General features: G+C 46.2%; 1 protein-coding gene across 1 annotated transcript in view; it reads left to right on the top strand.

Annotated features, from left to right (window-relative positions):
• LOC116309615 (dynein heavy chain 5, axonemal-like) overlaps positions 1-19,876 on the top strand; it is a 59,925-nt gene that overhangs the window by 17,775 nt on the left and 22,274 nt on the right. The window contains 36 exon segments of the mRNA XM_039617383.1: positions 2,625-2,714; positions 2,802-2,957; positions 3,212-3,351; positions 4,909-5,060; positions 5,166-5,373; positions 6,080-6,167; positions 6,274-6,397; positions 6,580-6,761; positions 7,096-7,188; positions 7,283-7,386; positions 9,312-9,408; positions 9,490-9,570; positions 9,945-10,199; positions 10,652-10,801; positions 10,879-10,997; positions 11,118-11,254; positions 11,329-11,491; positions 11,894-12,005; positions 12,816-12,944; positions 13,263-13,462; positions 13,620-13,773; positions 13,854-13,964; positions 14,057-14,212; positions 14,366-14,494; positions 14,594-14,809; positions 15,522-15,668; positions 15,758-15,930; positions 16,003-16,073; positions 16,919-17,026; positions 17,466-17,653; positions 17,884-18,078; positions 18,229-18,363; positions 18,508-18,565; positions 18,665-18,796; positions 19,382-19,599; positions 19,690-19,824. Coding sequence (XP_039473317.1) covers positions 2,625-2,714; positions 2,802-2,957; positions 3,212-3,351; positions 4,909-5,060; positions 5,166-5,373; positions 6,080-6,167; positions 6,274-6,397; positions 6,580-6,761; positions 7,096-7,188; positions 7,283-7,386; positions 9,312-9,408; positions 9,490-9,570; positions 9,945-10,199; positions 10,652-10,801; positions 10,879-10,997; positions 11,118-11,254; positions 11,329-11,491; positions 11,894-12,005; positions 12,816-12,944; positions 13,263-13,462; positions 13,620-13,773; positions 13,854-13,964; positions 14,057-14,212; positions 14,366-14,494; positions 14,594-14,809; positions 15,522-15,668; positions 15,758-15,930; positions 16,003-16,073; positions 16,919-17,026; positions 17,466-17,653; positions 17,884-18,078; positions 18,229-18,363; positions 18,508-18,565; positions 18,665-18,796; positions 19,382-19,599; positions 19,690-19,824 — 5,106 coding nt within the window.

Genomic DNA, 19,876 nt, shown 5'->3' with positions numbered 1-19,876 from the left:
TGAAAAGTTTCAGGACACCGGCCCTCCAGGACTGGAGTTTGAGACCCTGGTTTAAATTATTTTGCCACTGTAGAAGGTCAGAAACTAGAGTAACATGAATGATCTGACTCTACATGCATTCAAACAAAACAACTTCCTCTCATGTGTTACTGTTAGGAAAGTTGGTCCAGCACTTTGATTTACTTGTAAGGAAGCAAAAGCTTACACAGTGAACCAATGTTCCCTCTAATATTTCACGTGTCTGAGCGAACACACAAACTCCCTGAGCGTCCCTTGGACAACTGTGAGCGACATCAGACGTGTGCACTGTGGTCACGCCAGCATCTAATCCATCCAAGTTACATGGTTTATTAAAATAATCAAATTACAGCATTTACATTTATGTTAGACTACTTTTAATTAACTGCTTTAGCCCACTTACAATGAAAATTTAAAAAAATCTAGTCATTGACCTGTGTAGTATGTTAACACTATTGGAAGTAAAAATAACTTGAACTCCAATTTCGAAAACACAACTTTCTTTTTTTTAAATTTTTTTTAAAAAGCTCTGACTTGTATTATGAGTCTGTGGTCTGGGAGAGAGTCTGTAACTCTCTGTCTGCCAAATACAGTATATAATGACCAATGTTGGGCAATTAATTATATAGTTACTTCTTCAAAAAAGTAACTCAGTTTGGCAAACAACAAAGTTTTTTGCAGCTATTTTTTTTTAAATGCAGCCAAGGCGTTTTTTTAAATAAACATTTCAAACTATTTACAGAACAATCAGCTGTTCTGCATCAAATCTGATGCCACACAAATTATTTGTGCCACTCCAAAAAATAATTTCTGTCCACTATGAGATAAAGGACAACAACAGCCTGATACCTGCAGGCCTGACAACAGGAGATGTATCACTGCTGTAACACCTGTAACATTCAGCAGTCGCCTCATTGTTCTGACACACACAACAAAACTATTGACTACACTACACACTAACTACACACTAACTACACACTAACTACACACTAACTACACACTAACTACACAAGATTTGAGCTAAACGTCTCAAATCTCTCACATCTCAAAAGCACCGCCGTCACTCCTAAAACTTCCCCCCGTTTCTTAACAACTAGATGCCACGTTGCCATATCATTTTTTGATTGGTCGACATGGTACTTTTTTCGGGTGGGGGTGTTTTTGGTTTTGTTTTTGCTCACAGGCGGAGAGTGCTTTTGAGCCTTTTCCTTATAAAACGCCGTTTTTACCGTTTCTTCCTGCAGTAAATATAAACAACGATAGTATTCAGGAAGAAAACCAAACATTGCAGATATTTTTATCATAACTCTGGTTTTACGTGGCCTATCAACACAATTTAAAAACTGGTATAAAGTCCACACTTTTTCCGTCAGTTGTTCCGTCTGTCCTGCTCACATCTCCAATGGTTGGACACGTTGTCATTAATGTGGCTTCACTCCACATCAGCCACGCCGCTTTGCTAGCTAAAACACCGGTGTCGGCACATAAGGACGCTGTCATAGCCTGTCAACAACGTTGATTAGCTGCGTATATACGAATGTGAATCGCATTATTGGCTGAACTATGGGATAAGGTGGCATCGTTCTAATCCCATACAGGAGCAGCCAGTCACTTACTGACTAACACTGCAAAACAGAATTGTTGAAGTATTAATTTTAATTTCAATTCAGGTTAGATTTTTTTTTTTTGTGCGCAACGCAGATTTTCTGTGCGCAGACACCGTGCCAGCAGTGCGCAATTGCGCACGTGCGCAGCTTAGAGGGAACATTGCAGTGAACGTCTCTGCGAGTGCTCGCAGGGGCAATAACGCCGGTTTCATTTATACACGTCTTCCAAGTTATCCTGGGAACAGATATGTGTGTGACGCTCTTACAGAGAAACAGTCGCTTACATGGTGAACTTGCACATGAGTCTAACTGTGCTCTGGATAACAGAGGAGCCACAACAAGACCTGAGAGGACAGAGACAGAGAGGGACACAGCTCACTGTAAAGACTGTTGCATAGCTTTAATTTCAATCTGTTACAAAGAACATCATCCAGCCAGTCTTCTCCAGGGAACGTAGAGCTTTGAAAAGGATTCAGCTGAGGGGGTTAGAGCATCTGGTACCTCGACTGTCTTTCTTTGGAGGTTTTTAAGCCCCACTGAGAAGACTAAAACTCTTTAGCGAGATTATGTTTGGCATGAGAACGCCTCAGGTGTGCCAAAGGAACTGGTGGAAAAAAGGACGTGTAGACTTTACATAAGCAGTCACCACTGTGACCCCAGCAGCAGTGAACAGAGGAAGGCAGCTAGCTTAGCTGGCATGGGCGTCGACAGGTTGGTGATTAGCTCACAAAGTTCTTGTTGACATGAAAGTGAAGACTTTGTTCTACGTTACATAACATGGAGCGCACAATGCTGACATCACAGCAGGACATCACTCATACATGATGACAGCTTCTTGTATCTGTGTGCAACTCTCCACTATCAACACAACAAAAAAGATGCTTCTATTGTGCTTCTATTGTGCTTCTATTGAGAAATACAGATGATTTATTTACCGATAGAGCTTTTGTTATTGCTCTCTCTCTCTCCCCTCTGTCTCTCTCTCTCTCTCTCTCTCAGGTGTCAGGCAGGGTCCTTTGGAGCCGGCAGCTCTTCAGGAAGGTTGAAGCACCGATGATGATCCTGAAGAAGAAGCTTGACTTCCTGAAGGTGCACACTCTGACTTTACCCCATCAGTCACATGATCTCTGTGATGAGCGCGTCCTCGGTGACGCCGCCTGTCTGTGTCTGTCTCAGGGACCAGAGATGACTAAAGTCATCCGGACCTACAACCAGCTGGCTGTGGTGTTGCTGCAGTACGAGGTGCTGCACCTGCAGGGGTGGAGTCAGGCTGCTGAGAGCGCGCCACGCTGCCTGAGCGCCACCCTGCTGGTGCGACATGAAGACAGCAAGGTTTGTGACGACTGAATGAAAGCAGCTTTTGAAGGTCCTGTGTGGGTTTAACTTTTTAATCATCTTTTTCAGATTTGACCAAATAGTTTTTACACATTTGAGTCATGTGACTGACAGTCCAGAGTCGACTGCTTTTGTTTCTGCAGACAGTGAACTAACACCACACACTCCACTTTCCTTTGGATCCTGGATCCTTAAATTTGCTGTTAGATTTTAGATTTTATTGACCATTTGAAAGAGCCTCTTTGTTTCAGGAGGTCTCGGTGAACCTGGACCCTGTGGTGCTGGAGGTGCTGCAGGAAGCTCGGTGGATGACCAAACTGGGCGTGAACGTGCCAAAGGTCATCCAGAAGATGACCTCCAGAGAATCAGAGCTCAGAGATTTGTACAGCCGGTGAGAGCAGCTGTTCACTCCAGATGTGTGGCGAGGCCAAAGCTTCCAGCTGTGAATGTCTTTTCTTTGGTTGTTGTTCTGATTTACTTTGTGTGTGTGTTCACTAGGGCTGCCACAAACGATTATTTTGATATTCGACTGGTCACCGATTATTTTTGCGATTAGTCGACATAATTGGACGTAAAACGTACCGCTTATTGCACCAGCATGTGTCTGCTCTTATATAACTATCATTAGCTTACAGCTAATGATAGTTATATAAGCTTATAGTGTTATAGACAGCTCATAGTGTTTAAGGTATGTGCTAACCAAAAATAAAGACAAGATGACAGTTTATTAAACTTTTAATGAAATTTGCAGATTGTTTCGGTGGAGTTTAATAAACTCGGCCGTCTGCTCCTTGCTATCTAAAATATAACAGGACACCGGAGTAAAGTCTCGACCATCTCACACTTCTGTTTAATCAGTTTTCTGTTTGATGTTTATTCAGCTGTGTGAAAACTGTAACTTTAATCTCAGCCGAACCGATTTACCCAGGAACAAATAAAACACTGAAAAAAAACAGTAACATTTTTAAGTTATCTAAGTGACTTATATATCATGTTAAACCTGAGTAGCGAAAGACCGCGGGGTGTTTGTGCTGGCGGTAGTTCGCTGTTCTCGCCGGCTCCAGTGAGCCGGTCACCCGGCTAGCTATCGAGCTGGTGGGTAACAGACGTCCTCGAGAACATCGGAGCACTTTTGCAAATATGTGATGTCTTGATAAATCGAGCAGATATTTGAAGTTTACACAGCTACATTCTCACCTGAAAATATCTGAAAACTTTATTTTGTGACCCAGAAAGAGTAATAAAAGTAATATTAAAACTAAGTAGCTGCCGCCATTGTTGAAAACTGGAATTGGCTGAGCCACGCTATGAATTCTGGGATAGGTTGGGTTACGAAGAATACACCTGACCCATCCTTCAAATCTGGGGAAATTAAGGACACATTTGTCGGCCGCATTTGGAGAAGTCTTCGAGTTTGGGCAGCTTTTGTTGCGTCGCTGTAACATTATCGGCCTACAAATGCGGCCCCTGAATTTGGGCACTACCCGACAACAGCTACGATACTGGAGACTGCTTCTTCTTCTTCGGCGTTTAACGGCAGCTGGGATCCTTGTAGATAAAGTGCTGCCATCTTCTGTTTCAGTCCGTTACTACACTCTTAAATCCTACTAATTCCTGCGTCTTTCAGGATCTTACAAAGCTTCAAACGACGCGTTGACTATTAAATCAGTCGTCAACGATTTTAATAGTCAACGTAATCGTGACTAGTCGACGAATCGTGGCAGCCCTAGTGTTCACTCTGTACTGGTTGTGTTTGACTGTATTCGGCAGCTGAGAAAGAAAAGCTCACAGAAACAAGGCGCTGCGGCCTCTTGATTAAACGACATCATGATTTATTTTCTCTGTGATGTTTCTGCGACGTTACTCTTCTCGTCTCAGACTCTTGTGTTCATCTCTTCTTCATTTTGGTAAACTTGTGTTTTCTTTGATGGTGCTGACTCTGGTCCAGGCTGCTGGAGATGCTCCAGGACTACAGCTCTGTGGTGGGCAGGGTCCCGCCTCTCCTCCTCCCCCTCATGCAGCCCTTCATTGGCCGTGTGGAGGCAGCTCTCTCCCCTGGGCTCACCTCACTGTCCTGGACTGCTCTCAACACTGAGCGGTGTAAGGACGGACAGCTTCCCATCTCACTGTTGTTGTGCTAATATACGAAGAAAGGACATCAGATTTATAAGCATTCGTCAATGATTCCCTTCCATTCTGTGTCAGTCCTGCAGAATGTGTATGTGGCTCTCAAAGACCTGGACCTGGTGGCCAAAATGGCGACAGACCTGTTGGACTGTCGCATCGGCCGGCTGCTTCGGGCCATGTCGTCCTGCCGTCTGCTGGTCCTTCCTGAAGACTCGTCTGTGTCGGCGCAGGACCTCCTGCTACAGACAGGAAGCTTGGTCCAAGCTGCTGCTGTCACACTGAGCTGGTAACACTGACAGTAACACTGACACGTGAAAGGCTGCAGCTGTGTCGAGCCACTCACCCACTGCTGTAAATATCCAGCTGTTAGACTGTGACACAGAAAAATAAAGAACTTGGTGATGATAAAGTCAGAGGAAAGACTCCCACAAACAAATGAAAGCAACAAGCAGAAGTTCAGCTGTAGAAAAACCCATATTTACATATATTAATCATCAGGCTCAGCAGCAGATGTGAGATCACAAGTAAAGTTAATGTGACAATAGTCAGACACAAACTGTGACTTCTGTGATGTTTGTGATGGTTTCTCTTTACTGACATGAGGTTAGTGCATCACACAGATACCTGCCTTTTACTGCTGAGTAGCCAATCCTGGAGCTCAGCCTTGATGGATGGTATGTTACCACAGCAACCTCACAGCAGTCGTATTGTTGGTCAGATAATGTCATTAAAAATGCTCCAAAAGGATCCAACAGTACAGACGTGGTCCAGAGGTCCAGCTCAGGGACTCAAAAGAGGCCACGCCCCTTATAATGTCAACTTTAAACCTTAATGATCTTCAGACACCAGACAGTTTGTATCAGGCTGTAAAAACGTGTTTAACATGGGAGTCTATGGGGACTGAGTCAGTGCTGCCTCTGCTGGACGTTAGAGGAACTGCAGCTTTGGTCCTGCTGGTCTGTGTGTGTCCATCACACTGTGTCTGTGTGCAGGCAGAGTCAGCAGGTGGAGAGATACGTGTACGAACTGATCGAGGAGCTGAAGAGGAAGATGAAGACTGTGGAGACTGTTAATCTCCAGGTCACTCACTCACACACACACACACGCGCACACGCGCACACGCACACACGCACACACACACACACACACACACACACACTCATTCATCTCTGCTCGTCGTCCTCAGGGGTCTTTTAAGTGTCTCCATCCAGACTCCAAACATCAGACTCGCTGTCTGTCGTGTCTCCCTTGTCGTTTCTACAACCTGATTGGTCAGCTCTGTTACCGCAGCACTGAAGCTCTGGTCAAAGGTCAGCCTCCCTTTCTACCACGTCTCCTTGTGTCCTGTTTCTTCCTTCCTGCCATCGTGCTCTTCTTCTTCTGTCCTCCTTCTTCCTTCTGTTCAGTCTGAACTTCCACAGAAACACATTTGCTCTGTTTTAACCAACAAATCCTCTTACAAGCCGTCTGAGCTTGGACTGTTTTCTCTCAGCCACCAGATCCTCCCTGGAGGCCCTGAGGAGCAGACTTCATGTCTCCATACAACAGCCACACTTTTCCTTGGTGTCTTCCTCCAGCAGTGCCCAGCCAGCTCCTCCTCCACCTCTCCTCACAACCTCCATCCACCTTGCAATCCCCAACATGGTCCTCAGACCCAGTCTGGATGACATTCAGGTATTTGTGTCCAGCTGTGAGCAGATTTGACCCTCAGTAACATTTTGGAAGTTCTCATGTGTCGGCAGGTCCACCGTCTGGTTTTACAGCAGGACGTCACACAGGACTGGCCTTCTAGTTCATGTCATGTTCATGCACCTGCCAGTCACTGTTGTCAGTCACTGCTGTCAGTCACTGCAGTCAGTCACTGCTGTCAGTCACTGCAGTCAGTCACTGCTGTCAGTCACTGCTGTCAGTCACTGCTGTCAGTCACTGCTGTCAGTCACTGTTGTGAGTCACTGCTGTCAGTCACTGCTGTCAGTTACCCAGCCTGTGTGTCCTTCTCTTGTCTCAGTCTGTGGTGAATAAGCTGGTGGGCGTCGTCCTGTCTGTGACCAAAGACGTCCCTCTGTGGACTTACTCTCACCTGCAGTACAAACAGCAGCAGGTACGCTCATCTGACTCATCCTGCTTTAAAATCACCTGATAGCAGGCAGCCAATCGCACTCCAGCTTCATCCCGCCCCTCTTTCTGTTTCTCAGGTGGAGCAGGCGGCGGGTCGTAGTGGAGGAGAGGACGTGGCAGTGAAGCCAGTGGTGGTGCGAGCGCTGGACAGACAGCTGGCTGACCACAAAGACATCAGCAGGTCAGTAAAACAGCAGAGACACGACATGATGTTTCTCTGGCTGAGACGCTGTGGACACGCAGAGATGCACAATCAGACCTGCAGCTGACGTCCTTCATGGCTTTGACTGAAACACACAGAGTGGGTCCTGTGGAGAAAAGTTCTGCAGTCCTTGCACAAAATCTCAAACTGACCTGCGACAAATTCAGATGGTGCACAGAGGCTCAGCGGTTAGTGCTGCTGCACCACTGTAGGAGGGTCCTGGGCTTGAACCCCTTATGGGCTCAAATTGTGGTCATAAATATTTTGTACTTGTAAATCAGAGTGCGTATATTTGTGCATCTGTTGATAAGAATTTGTGTGCGTAAAAAAGATTTGTGTGTAAAAATATTTACACAAGTTACAAATTCTTGTTGTTCAGTTCTGGTTACAGATACAAAGCAAAAAAATCTGTGTGAAACTCTGCACTCAAGTTTCAACTTACAAGTACGAATTTTGACCCGATTTTTCTTCCTTTCAGCTGATTGGTCAATGTCATGTCAATCACAAATGTAACTATCCAATCAGAGAACAGATGGGTTTGGCTGTTTGAGGGGCATTTTTTTGAGCTGCAGGTCCTTGAAGGATTAATGCTCTTTCACGTCTCTTATTGCCACACCATGGAGGAAAACATCTGTGTGTGTCCAAGTAAACATTTTCTCACAGGTTGACGTGCTGACACAGGGACCTCCAGAGCGTTTTCAAAGGCGCGGTCGACCTCGGAGGGAAAGCAGTGTTGTGGAAATGACACACTCTTCACTAGTTGGGACAGTTACAAAGCTTTCCTCGTTATGAATGAATGTTTTTATTAAACATTTGAACATAATACAACACAAACTCTCGTAGAGGAGATAAAGTCAGAGAGATACAAGTTGTGAAACGACAAGGATCAGGCGCATCTAGCACGCGCAGAGCGGCCGCTAAAAAACGATGTACAAGCAGAGCTCAGCAGCCAGCGCAACAAATTCTGGATCCTTCGCTCTGAGTTAGCGGTGAGCGCAGCGCATGCCGCGTCCGATGTGAAACGGCCTTTATGCTGCATAGTGTGACTCATAGCAGTGGTCCAGGGTCAACCCTGATTTTGTGTTAAAGTAATACTAAAGTAATAATGGTGTTTCTGACCCCTGGTATGCCACAACTGTATCCTTGCAACAGCTACCAAAAGTTAAAGGACTTAGCTTGTATGAGCCTTATGGGATATTTATATAAAGATCTTCCACCTTTAAACTCTATTACCCTTCAAGGACCTGCAGCTCAGTAAAGCCTCCATCTGACAGCCAAACCCATCTGTTCTCTGATTGGATAGTTACATTTGTGATTGAGATGACATTGACCAATCAGCTGAAAGGGAGAAAAATCGGGTCAAAATTCACATTTGTAAGTTGAAACTTGAGTGCAGAGTTTCAGATTTTTTTGCTTTGTATCTGTAACCAGACCTGAACAACAAGAATTTGTAACTTGTGTAAATATTTTTACACACAAATCTTTTTTACGCACACACAAAGTCTTATCTACAGATGCACAAATATACACGTTCTGATTTACAAGTACAAAATATTTATGACCACAATCTGAGCCCATAGAACCTGGACAGTGTTCTTTGTCTTTGACGTGTAGTCAGATAAACCCACCTGCTCTCAGAACGAACACAATCAATTATTTGTTCAACAAAATTAAAAGCTGTGTGAGAAATTTGTATCAGGAGGAGAGAGCAGCTCAGAGAGCACATTTCCAAACTGGCTTCACTGTCCAGACTGATGCTGCTGCCTTTTCTGTGGATGAGGGGTCTGTGTGGGGGAGACCTGGGATCAGTTTCACATGTTAATCACGTGATCACATGACAGTCAGCCCATCAGTACATGTTCTGATGATGATGATGACGATGATGATGATGATGTTTGGAGCAGGTTGGTGATGCAGCTCAGCTCCATCGTGTCACACCTGAAAGCTCAGGCTGCCGAAACCCTGAATGACCTCGGCCACTTCTCCACCCTGTGGAACCAGGTGTGTGTGTGTGTGTGTGTGTGTGTGTGTTCAGATTGGTCTTACTGTTGTTGGGCTGCACTAACAGCTGGCTGTGTTTAGGACCCAGAGGAGCAGGTGCAGGCCTTCCTGCAGTCCGACCCCTCCCTGACAGAGTTCAACGCTCAGATCTGTTTCTACTCTGTGAGTCGACTTCCTGTTACAGACACACCACTGAACATCGCCGTGCTTTTACAGCTTATTATATTTTTATCTGAGTTATTAGTAAAAAAACACTTTGGTAAGGCATCTGTTGGGGTCATTAAAGGGCAGGTGGAGGAAAAAAACACAAATGTTCTTTATCGTGTAATTCATTGTTTTCTCAATAAACACTGGACAGTCCTGCAGCTGCAGTTCAGTGCTGGTGCAGCAGGGGGCGCTAGTTATTTTATTTTTTCACAGAGCCATCGTTGATAACGTGTCAGAGCTGAAAGAAAATTATCCTCACGTCCTTTAGAGCAGCTGATTTTGACCATACGTGTAGTGGATTTACCCATGATGCCTTGCTGTGCCTGCAGAGGCTGGAGGAGCAGATTTCGGAGCTCCCTGAGTTTTACACAGCGGGTTCGATCCTGTTGGACACCGACCAGCTGAAGCGTTCGCTCACTCATGAGTGTTGCTCCTGGAAACGAGCTTTCGGCGCCGCTCTGAATCGCAGAGCGTCCGCCGACATGAACGACATCCTGTCGTTTGTGGACGCGCTCACGAAGCGTCTGCAGCGTCCAATCTCAGACCTGGATGATGTCAGAGCAGCCATGGCTGCGCTCAGAGAGGTGAGCCAGCATCTGATTGGCCGTGTGTTACGTCTGCACCTCCTCTTTTTGTTTAAATTCTTCTTTCAGCCCAATAATCGAAAAATGATCCAGTTTTTCTTTTAGATTCTGATTAATTTATTTGTTCATAAACGTACAGCTGCTAATGTCTGGCACTGCCAAAATAAATAAATAAAAATGAAATTAGCCAATTGAATAAATATCTCTTTCATTAATTGCACTAAAATACTATAAAATCTATTTTAGCCATCAATTATTTCATAAAATTACAATTTCAGCCTTTTCTTTATCTTTAATTTTGGCACTTTCAGGCCTCCGTACTTTCTTCACATTCAGTTGTGTTTTCTTTCTTCAGCTGTTTTTTCTCTCAGTCCTTCATGTAACGACCCACAGAGTAGAATTCATTCATGAGCCCCTCCCCTCACTCAATCCTCTCCTGCTCACTGTTGGAGGTTCGGGAGGCGGAGTTTCGCATCGACGCCACCATCGGGCCGGTGGAGGAATCCTTCGCCCTGCTCAACAGACACGAGCTGCTCTTTGGTGACGGGAACAGCGAGCGCGTGGACGGCCTGATGTACGCCTGGAAAAACCTCACTGACCTGGTGAGTCAGAGGGAAGGGCGTCGTGTGACAGGTGCAGGGATGCAGGTGTGTGTTATGTGTGTGTGTTGTGGCTTCAGGTGGTGCAGACCCAGAACACTCTGGTGCAGATTCAGCCCAGCATGAAGACAGACCTGCTGTCTGCAGTGCAGAGCCTCCAGAGCCAGGCTCAGAGCTTCTGCACCGACTACAACCAAAGGTACGCACACCTCAGAGAGGCACCTGCTCCAGGTGGGCGGAGCCATCCAAATATCATACTATCAGCCCACCCTGAACCTGGGCTGCATCCTGATGATATAATTGATTATGATAAATGCAGGGGCCCGGGGGTGGAGGGCGTGGCCCCGGCTGAAGCCAGCGAGCGGCTGCAGAGTTTTCAGGCAGAGTTCGATCAGCTGTGGAGGAAGTACACCACCTGCTCAGGTGGAGAGGAGCTGTTCGGGCTGCCTGTGAACGGTACGACTGAGCGACTCGCCCGCCCACTTCCTGTTTGTCTGCCTCCTTCCTCACCGGCCGTCTCCTCCCCGCAGAGTATCCTGAGCTGCAGAGGATCCGGAGGGAGCTCTCCCTGCTGTCCAAACTCTACAGTCTGTACAGCTCGGTCACCGACAGCGTCGCCAGCTACTACGACATCCTGTGGGCCGACTTCAACATCGAGAAGATCAGCGCGGAGCTGCAGGACTTCCAGAACAGGTGCAGCTCATTAAAGCTTCAGCAGGACGTTCATGCCTCCACCTCACGCTTTCCCAAACGGACACATGTTACTTTACTGATCAATGAAAGCATCCTGACCTCTGACCTCACAGCACAGCAGCTCAGCTTCAGTGTACAAAGACAATAAAAACATTATTTGAACTCATGAAAGTTTGGATGTTAAATCTGTCATTAACGTTCTTAATGCCAAAGCTGAAACACATCAAACTGGATATGTGAGCGTTTCAGTTTAGCTCGTGTCTTCAGTGGCTCACAGTTTGAGAAGCAGCAGGATAGATGAAAAAAATCTGAGATTAGAAACAAATGAATCTTGTTTATTGGCATTCATTGTTAAATATGTCGTTCACACACAGAGATGAAGTTTTGAAGTCTTTTTTTCAGGATCAGGAAGCTCCCAAAGGCCCTGAAGGAGTGGCAGGCCTTCAGAGATCTGAAGAAGACCATCGATGACTTCACAGAGACGTGTCCTCTGCTCTACATGATGGCCAACAAGGTGCAGAAACATTTCACTGTGAAGCACATATACCAGTAACGTCCATCTGCAGGCATTTACACAGCAGCACACAGGCGTGAGAGGAGGAGGAGCTGGGGTGGAGTCCAGTTTCAGGGCGGTGTGCTGATAAGAGGAGCAGCTGTGGGCAGGATGGATGTGTGAAAGGAAAACAGCTGTGCTGAGCTTGATTTCATCACCTGCCTGAACCTCTGATTTAAGCAACACAGCCATCATATTATGTTTGATTTGTTACTTATGCACTAAATTCACTCCCATTACAATTATTTGATGTTGATGCAGCCGACTGCAGAGCAGCTACACAGAAATGTTAGAACGTGTCGTGGAATTACACAGAAGTTTGTAGAGTAATAAAATACTTTTTAAAGGAAGGAAAAACAGGAAACTAAGAAACTGCACCAACGTTTGTGGAACAGCTTCAATGGTGGACTGATGGATTTTGGATGTGGCCTTCAGCGGGGGTGTGGTGTCATGTCCTGCAGGTACCACAGTGGAAAGACAACAGATGCTGGGACATCGGCCACGGGGAGCAGTGAGGCTACATGTGCACATAAGGCTAGTTAGAGAGACGGAGGACAGACGGGTGACACAGGTGTAGACGGCAGGAGATCACGAGAAAAGGAAGCAAAAGTACAAAAGACTATCAAAATAAAACAGGAAGTGACAGGGCTAGAGACACTTAACACAGAGACTGAGATTTCACAATAAGATACAGGGTACACAATAAATGTGAAATATTTACATGTGTGTTGAAAGTATATAATAATAATGTGTATTAAATGTGTGGCTCAGGCGATGCTGCACAGACACTGGACTCGTCTCAGCGATGTGACCGGTCACAGCTTCCAGGTGGACTCTGACAGTTTCTGCCTGAGAAACATTATAGAGGCTCCGCTGCTGAAACACAGAGAGGACATCGAGGTCTGAGCCTGAAAACACTACACATCTAAACTGACCAGCCTAAACACACACACACACACACACACACACACACACACACACACACACACACACACACACACACACACACACACAAATCTGATATGTGAGTTTTAGGACTGGGTCAGTCCTAAAACTCCAGATTAAGATTACAGGTGAAAAATATTTCTGAAACTTTCATCTGAACTGATTTTTTTAAGAAAATGTATCAAATGCAAAGAAGAAAGAAAAACTGTTTTAATCCTGAAAGTTTATTAAAGCTGCTTTAATGTGAGAATGTGTTTTATCCGTGTGAACCAGGACGTTTGCATCAGCGCGGTGAAGGAGCGCGACATCGAGGCCAAGCTGAAGGACGTGGTGGCCGAGTGGAGCAGCCACACGCTCAGCTTCGCCACCTTCAGGAGCAGAGGAGAACTGCTGCTGAAAGGAGCCGAGACCGCAGAGAAAATATCCATGATGGAGGACAGCCTGATGGTGCTGACGTCCCTGCTGAGCAACAGGTGAGGAGACGAGGGCAGAGGAGGTGAGGAGACGAGGGTGGAAGGAGAGCAAAGACGTCTCAGAGTCAGAAAGCAAGAAAAACATGAGAGGCAGAAAAGAAAAGAAGGAATGCTGTTTGTGCATGCAGGGTTACACCTGTGGCTCTTTGCTCCGCAGGTACAACGCTCCGTACAAGCCCTCCATCCAGCTGTGGGTTCAGAAACTCTCCAACACCTCAGAGATCATCGAGAAGTGGCTGTCGGTTCAAAACCTCTGGATCTACCTTGAAGCGGTGTTTGTGGGTGGAGACATCGCCAAGCAGCTGCCTCAGGTAGGAGCAAACACTCAGACTTTTATTTGATCATTTTTCTTTCATATTTAACTCTGAAGTCTGAGTTTTAATCCTCGCAGGAAGCCAAACGTTTCCAGAACATCGACAAATCGTGGCAGAGGATCATGCAGTGAGCGCACGAGATTCCCAACGTGGTGCAGTGCTGCGTGGGAGACGAGATGCTCAGCCAGGTGTGGCCCGAGTGCTTCTGAGCAACACTCTGCCATGTGAGTAAAATATGAGTCCTTGATTCACAGCAGCTCCATCTGTCCTCCTCCTGCAGCTGCTCCCTCACCTGCTGGAGCAGTTGGAGCTCTGTCAGAAGTCTCTTTCCGGTTACCTGGAGAAGAAACGCTTGGTGTTCCCTCGGTTTTTTTTCGTGTCCGACCCCGCCCTGCTGGAGATTCTGGGCCAAGCCTCTGACTCACACACTACACAGGTGACAGATTTACAGGTGACACAGCAGCTCACAGGTTTCAGATCTGATGGGTTTGTATTTGCTGTCTGATGCTTCAGGTTCGTTCCTGCTGCTGAGTTCCTGCTTTCCTCTGATCATGACATTGAATCTGCTTCCTCGCTCTGTGTCTGTCAGGCTCATCTGCTCAGTCTGTTCGATAACGTTAACAGAGTTGTTTTCAATGAGAAAATCTACGACCAGATGATCAGTTTCCAGTCCCAAGAAGGAGAAACTGTGGAGCTGGGCCAGCCAGTGCTGGCACAGGTAATCTCACCTCCACATGGAGACCAGTAATTCAGTTCCCTGTTACTTTTCCCTTAAACTGAATCATTTTATCAATCATCATCTCACCTCCACTTGCAGGGGAATGTGGAGGTGTGGTTAGGAGAGCTGCTAGCTGGGGTGAGGGAAACCCTCCATGCTATCATCCGTCAGGCTTACCTGGCCATCAGTGACTCCGCCTTTAAGCTGCTGGAGTTCCAGTCGGCGTTCCCGGCTCAGATTGGCCTGCTGGGTATCCAGATGAGCTGGACGAGAAACGCAGAAGAAGCACTCGTCCTCAGCAAGTCGGACAAGAAGGTGCTTCATGCCTCAATTTGAGCTATTCTGTCTTTCCTGTCTTGGTTTTTGGAGCCAAACGTGACCATATTTATGTGAGAGGGTGGAGATCTAAAGTTATCCAGTAATGCTGCATTCACTTTGACTGTGTCTGCTACGTCGTAATATACAGTAATGTCCAACACAAACCACAGAATCACCCGCACTGAAAGTATTGTTGGACAGTCAATTAACATCACAGCAGCCATATTACTGCTCACATAATTGCTCTGAATGCTTCCTGCAGACTCTCAGGTTAAAATGCTCAACTTTACAGCAGAAAGAAACAGTCAGTAATTATGGCTTGAATTTATGCAGAATTAAGAGATTGGCTCTTTTAGTAACAAGTCGGTGCAGTTTCTTTGTGTTCATCGTGTTCTCTCTTTTCAGGTAAGTGCGTTTTGTTTTCATTGTGTTTCAGTCAGAATCCATTTAACATAACCAAACCCCGTAGCTGGGTAACCAAACCAACCCTCCAAGTTGGTTGGTACAAAAAGAAAAGAAAAACTGTGGTTTGGGTCAAAAGGCTAAACTCAAGCTCGAGTGGGACAGAAGAGTCTTGAGGCAACTTTTGTTGTGATTTGGAGCTCTCTAAATAAAATAAGATAGAATATAATTAAGGCTATGGTGATTATTTACAGGGTCTCTCGTGTTATTCTTCTCTCCTGACTGCCCCCATCTTATTGGTTGCCAGATCATGCAAACGACCAATCAGAAGTTCCTGGACCTCCTCAATGAGCTCATCGACATGACGACTCGAGAGCTGAGCTGGAACGAAAGGACCAAATATGAGACGCTGATCACCATCCACGTCCACCAGAGAGACATTTTCGATGATCTGGTGAACCAAAGAGCAAACATACAAACAAACAACTAAATACTGTTTGATAGTGTCTGTCAGAGTGGGTCATATGACTTTGTGTTTGTCAGGTGAGGATGAACGTGCGCTCAGCTTCAGACTTCGAATGGCAGAAACAGTCGAGGTTTTACTTCCTGGAGGAGACGGACAGATGTGTCATCCAGATCACAGATGTGGAGTTCAGCTACTGTAATGAATACCTGGGCTGCACAGACAGGCTGGTCATCACCCCGCTGACAGACAGGTACACACACTCCAGCCTCACTGACTGACGCCTGTAGACTGACTGATTCACAAATACTGAACATCTGTCCAGGTGTTACATCACTCTGTCCCAGGCTCTGGGGATGAGTATGGGCGGAGCTCCGGCCGGACCAGCAGGAACCGGTAATGTGTGTGTGTGTGTGTGTGTGTGTGTGTGTGTGTGTGTGTGTTCTTGTCTAGCTATCTTTGTGAGGACCGAAATCTGCATTCTACTATACTTGTGAGAACCAGCAGTCAGTTGTGAGGACACACAACCCGGTCCTCACATTTTTGAAGGCATTTAAAGGCATTTTTGAGGCTCAAAATGGGGTTTTAGTGTCAGGGTTACAAGCAGGTTATGGTTAGGTTTAGGGTAAGGGTTAGGGTTAGGCATTCATTTTTAATGGTTAGGGGGAGCTCAAGTTGGGAGGTTGGCCACCAAAGGTGGCCAAACTCCATGCACAGTCCATACCTGTTCCCATCCCGGGTCGCCACGTCACTCATAGATTGCCCTCCAGGAGGGAAGTGTCCTCTCTTGTCCCGAATAAGGGGGTTGAGACTGGGCTTAGGGAACCCAGAGGTTAGGTTTAGGACTGGAAGGAGATGGGGATTGAAATTAGGGCCCAATGTCCAATTGGGGCTCCAGGCGGTTAGGTTTAGGGCCGGAATAAAGTCCCTGCATGGGGTTAAAAGAGGTTAAGGTTAGGGAAGGCTTCAGGGCCAGGAGTTTATAATGGGATGGCCATAAAAGGGCCTATACAAGTAAAAAATGAGAAGAAGAGAAGAGATAGAACACTAGGGTTAGGGGCTAGGGAAACCATTATGTCAATGAGGGTCCTCACTAAGATAGCTGAACGGGGTTGTGTGTGTGTGTGTGTGTGTGTGTGTGTGTGTGTGTGTGTGTGTGTGTGTGTGTGTGTGTGTGTGTGTGTGAAATGAAGCTGAATCCTTGCATGCTGCTGTGATTTTGTTTGTGTGTGTGTTTGCAGGTAAAACGGAGACCACTAAAGACATGGGTCGCTGTCTGGGGAAGTATGTGGTGGTCTTTAACTGTTCGGACCAGATGGACTACAGAGGACTGGGACGCATCTACAAAGGTGTGTGAGTGTGTGGATGGTGGACACTGGAAATATTGTCCCTGCTGTTGTCACCATCTTATCACCCCACTGAGTAGAAGAGAGGTTAATCAACCACGAGGCCCGGCCCGCTCTGACAGGACGGGGCTCTGCAGAGGTTCACTACCTGACATGGACCCACAGCTGTTGTCTGTGGTATCTGGGAACAAATGTTCATTAGATGTTCTTGAATAAAGAGCCATGCCAGAGCTGCAGATCCTCATGAAGACATGTTTCTCCTGAGTCAGAGACAAAAGTGTGGAAGTAAATATGTTAGAATGATACTTGGAGGCCAGTCGCCCACTCTTCTATGATACATAACTCTGTATGATACATAAGTTATGGCATCTTCTTAACATGTAATAAACATGTGATCGTTCTATCAAACTGCTGATCTGAAAGTGCAGTGCTGTGTCTGCAGGTCTGGCTCAGTCCGGAGCCTGGGGCTGCTTCGATGAGTTTAACCGCATCGAGCTGCCGGTGCTTTCTGTCGCCGCCCAGCAGATCTACATCGTGCTGCAGTGTAAGAAGAACAAGAAGAAGCAGTTCGTCTTCACCGACGGAGATGTGGTCAACATGGATCCTGAGTTCGGCATCTTCCTCACCATGGTACCTCATCTCTGATCTAATGAACTCTCTGGTGTCAGTATAAGTCAACAATAAATCATCAGAGTCACTCTGCATATGAAACAATGCACTGTTCACTATTCAGTGTTCTTTAAGTGAGCAGTTGTGGATACATGAACACAGCTCAGTAACTAGAGTGAACCACAGTTCCAGCACTGAGCGTGCTGATGTTCCTCCACTCAGAAAGTTCTAGTAACTTCTCGGTGTTCCAGAATCCCGGTTACGCCGGCCGTCAGGAGCTGCCTGAAAATCTGAAGATTCAGTTCCGCACCGTAGCCATGATGGTCCCGGACCGAGCCATCATCATGAGGGTTAAATTGGCCAGTGCTGGTTTCCGTGACAACCAGGTCCTAAGCAGGAAGTTCTACACCCTCTACAAACTGTGTGAGGAGCAGCTGTCCAAACAGGTGGGTGATCCTGCTGTAACCACCGCACATCCTGTCCTTCTTGGTGTTAGATGATGGATCTTCTCATTTCTCCGTTGTCCTTCTTTTTAAAGTGTTACTCATGCATTTAATCATATTGTTATTTATAATTTCTCTGGTCTTTCTCACCAGGTCCATTATGATTTCGGTCTGAGGAACATTTTGTCGGTTTTGAGGACGTTGGGAGCTGTGAAGCGATCTAACCCATCAGAACCAGAGAAGACCGTGGTGATGAGGGTCCTGAGGGACATGAACCTCTCCAAACTGGTGTGTGTGTTAGTAATATATGCAGAAATTAGACTTTATGTTTTAAGTTTTATATCATTATCAGACTGTTAGAGTTGCCCACTAGGGGGAGCCCTTGTCATCGTCACAGTCAGCCATCCTGATTGCTTCTGTGACTTTCTGCAGGTGGACGAGGACGAGCCTCTGTTTATGAGTCTGATCAATGACCTGTTTCCTGGCATCGGTACGTTTCTTTCACATAACTCTGAAACACACTAGCAGAGGCTTCATGAGTACACGACGGCTCTCATACTGTGTGCTTTTCTTTCATCCCCCTCTGCAGTTCTGGATAAAGCCGGTTATCCAGACTTGGAGTCGGCCATCTTTAATCAGGCTCAGCAGGCCGGTCTGATCCCTCACCTGCCCTGGATCCTCAAACTGGTCCAGCTCTATGAGACGCAGAGAGTCCGACATGGTGATGATCCCGACAGACAGACACAATTATCTGGACACAGTGACACATTAATTAGTCTTTCTCGTCTCACCACTCAGCTTCATTTACAGTTCCAGTGTAAATTAGTGGAAAGAAGCCTCAACATTAGTTTCTATGATCATTAAACACATAAACTGCATGTTTAGACTCGTCAGTCTAATGTGATTAAAAAGTGCTGCAAAGGTTTGCTAACTTTCTCCTCTAAATGAGGTTTAAACAGTTTCCAGTGCAGGTTATTATTCTACATGTACACAGAGTTTCACAACATTATGGCTTCATTAATGCTGTTAAACACAACACCAACACAATCTGTCTTTGGCTGCTGTCACAACAACATAACCCACACTTACTGTGGATATGGATATAGTAACGTGATATTACACACTTAGAAATCAACAGCTTAGTAAAAACATAAATGTTATATAACATAATTTGGTATATAAAAGTCTAAAAAGCTTCTGGTGCACAAATCTTTATTTTATATACAACCAGTGTTCAATAATGCTGAGGTTACACACACACTGACGGCAATGCTAAAGAGTCCTGTGCTGTCCTGTGCTCGTGCAGGTATGATGACGCTGGGTCCGAGCGGTGCTGGGAAGACGGCGTGCATCCACACGCTGATGAAGGCCATGTCTGAGTGCGGCTCGCCCCACCGAGAGATGAGGATGAACCCCAAAGCCATCACAGCCTCGCAGATGTTCGGCATGCTGGACGTGACCACCAACGACTGGACGGACGGCATTTTCTCCACACTGTGGAGGAAAACTCTGAAAGGCAAAAAGGTTGATGGAAGCTCAACATGTTCCCTACATTCATGATGCTCCAGTGCATATGTATATGTACGTGTGTGTGTGCGTGTGTGTGTGTGTCAGGGGGAATACATCTGGATTGTGCTGGATGGTCCGGTGGATGCCATCTGGATCGAGAATCTGAACTCCGTTTTAGACGACAACAAAACTCTGACGCTGGCAAATGGCGATCGAATCCCCATGGCTCCCTGCTGCAAGGTCAAAGCAAAACAAACAAAGCTCACCTCACTTCAGCCAGACAGTCACTGTG

Source organism: Oreochromis aureus, linkage group 9 (assembly GCF_013358895.1).
Source record: "Oreochromis aureus strain Israel breed Guangdong linkage group 9, ZZ_aureus, whole genome shotgun sequence".
Taxonomy (NCBI): Eukaryota; Metazoa; Chordata; class Actinopteri; order Cichliformes; family Cichlidae; genus Oreochromis; species Oreochromis aureus.
This window is presented reverse-complemented; position numbering and strand designations above follow the sequence as displayed.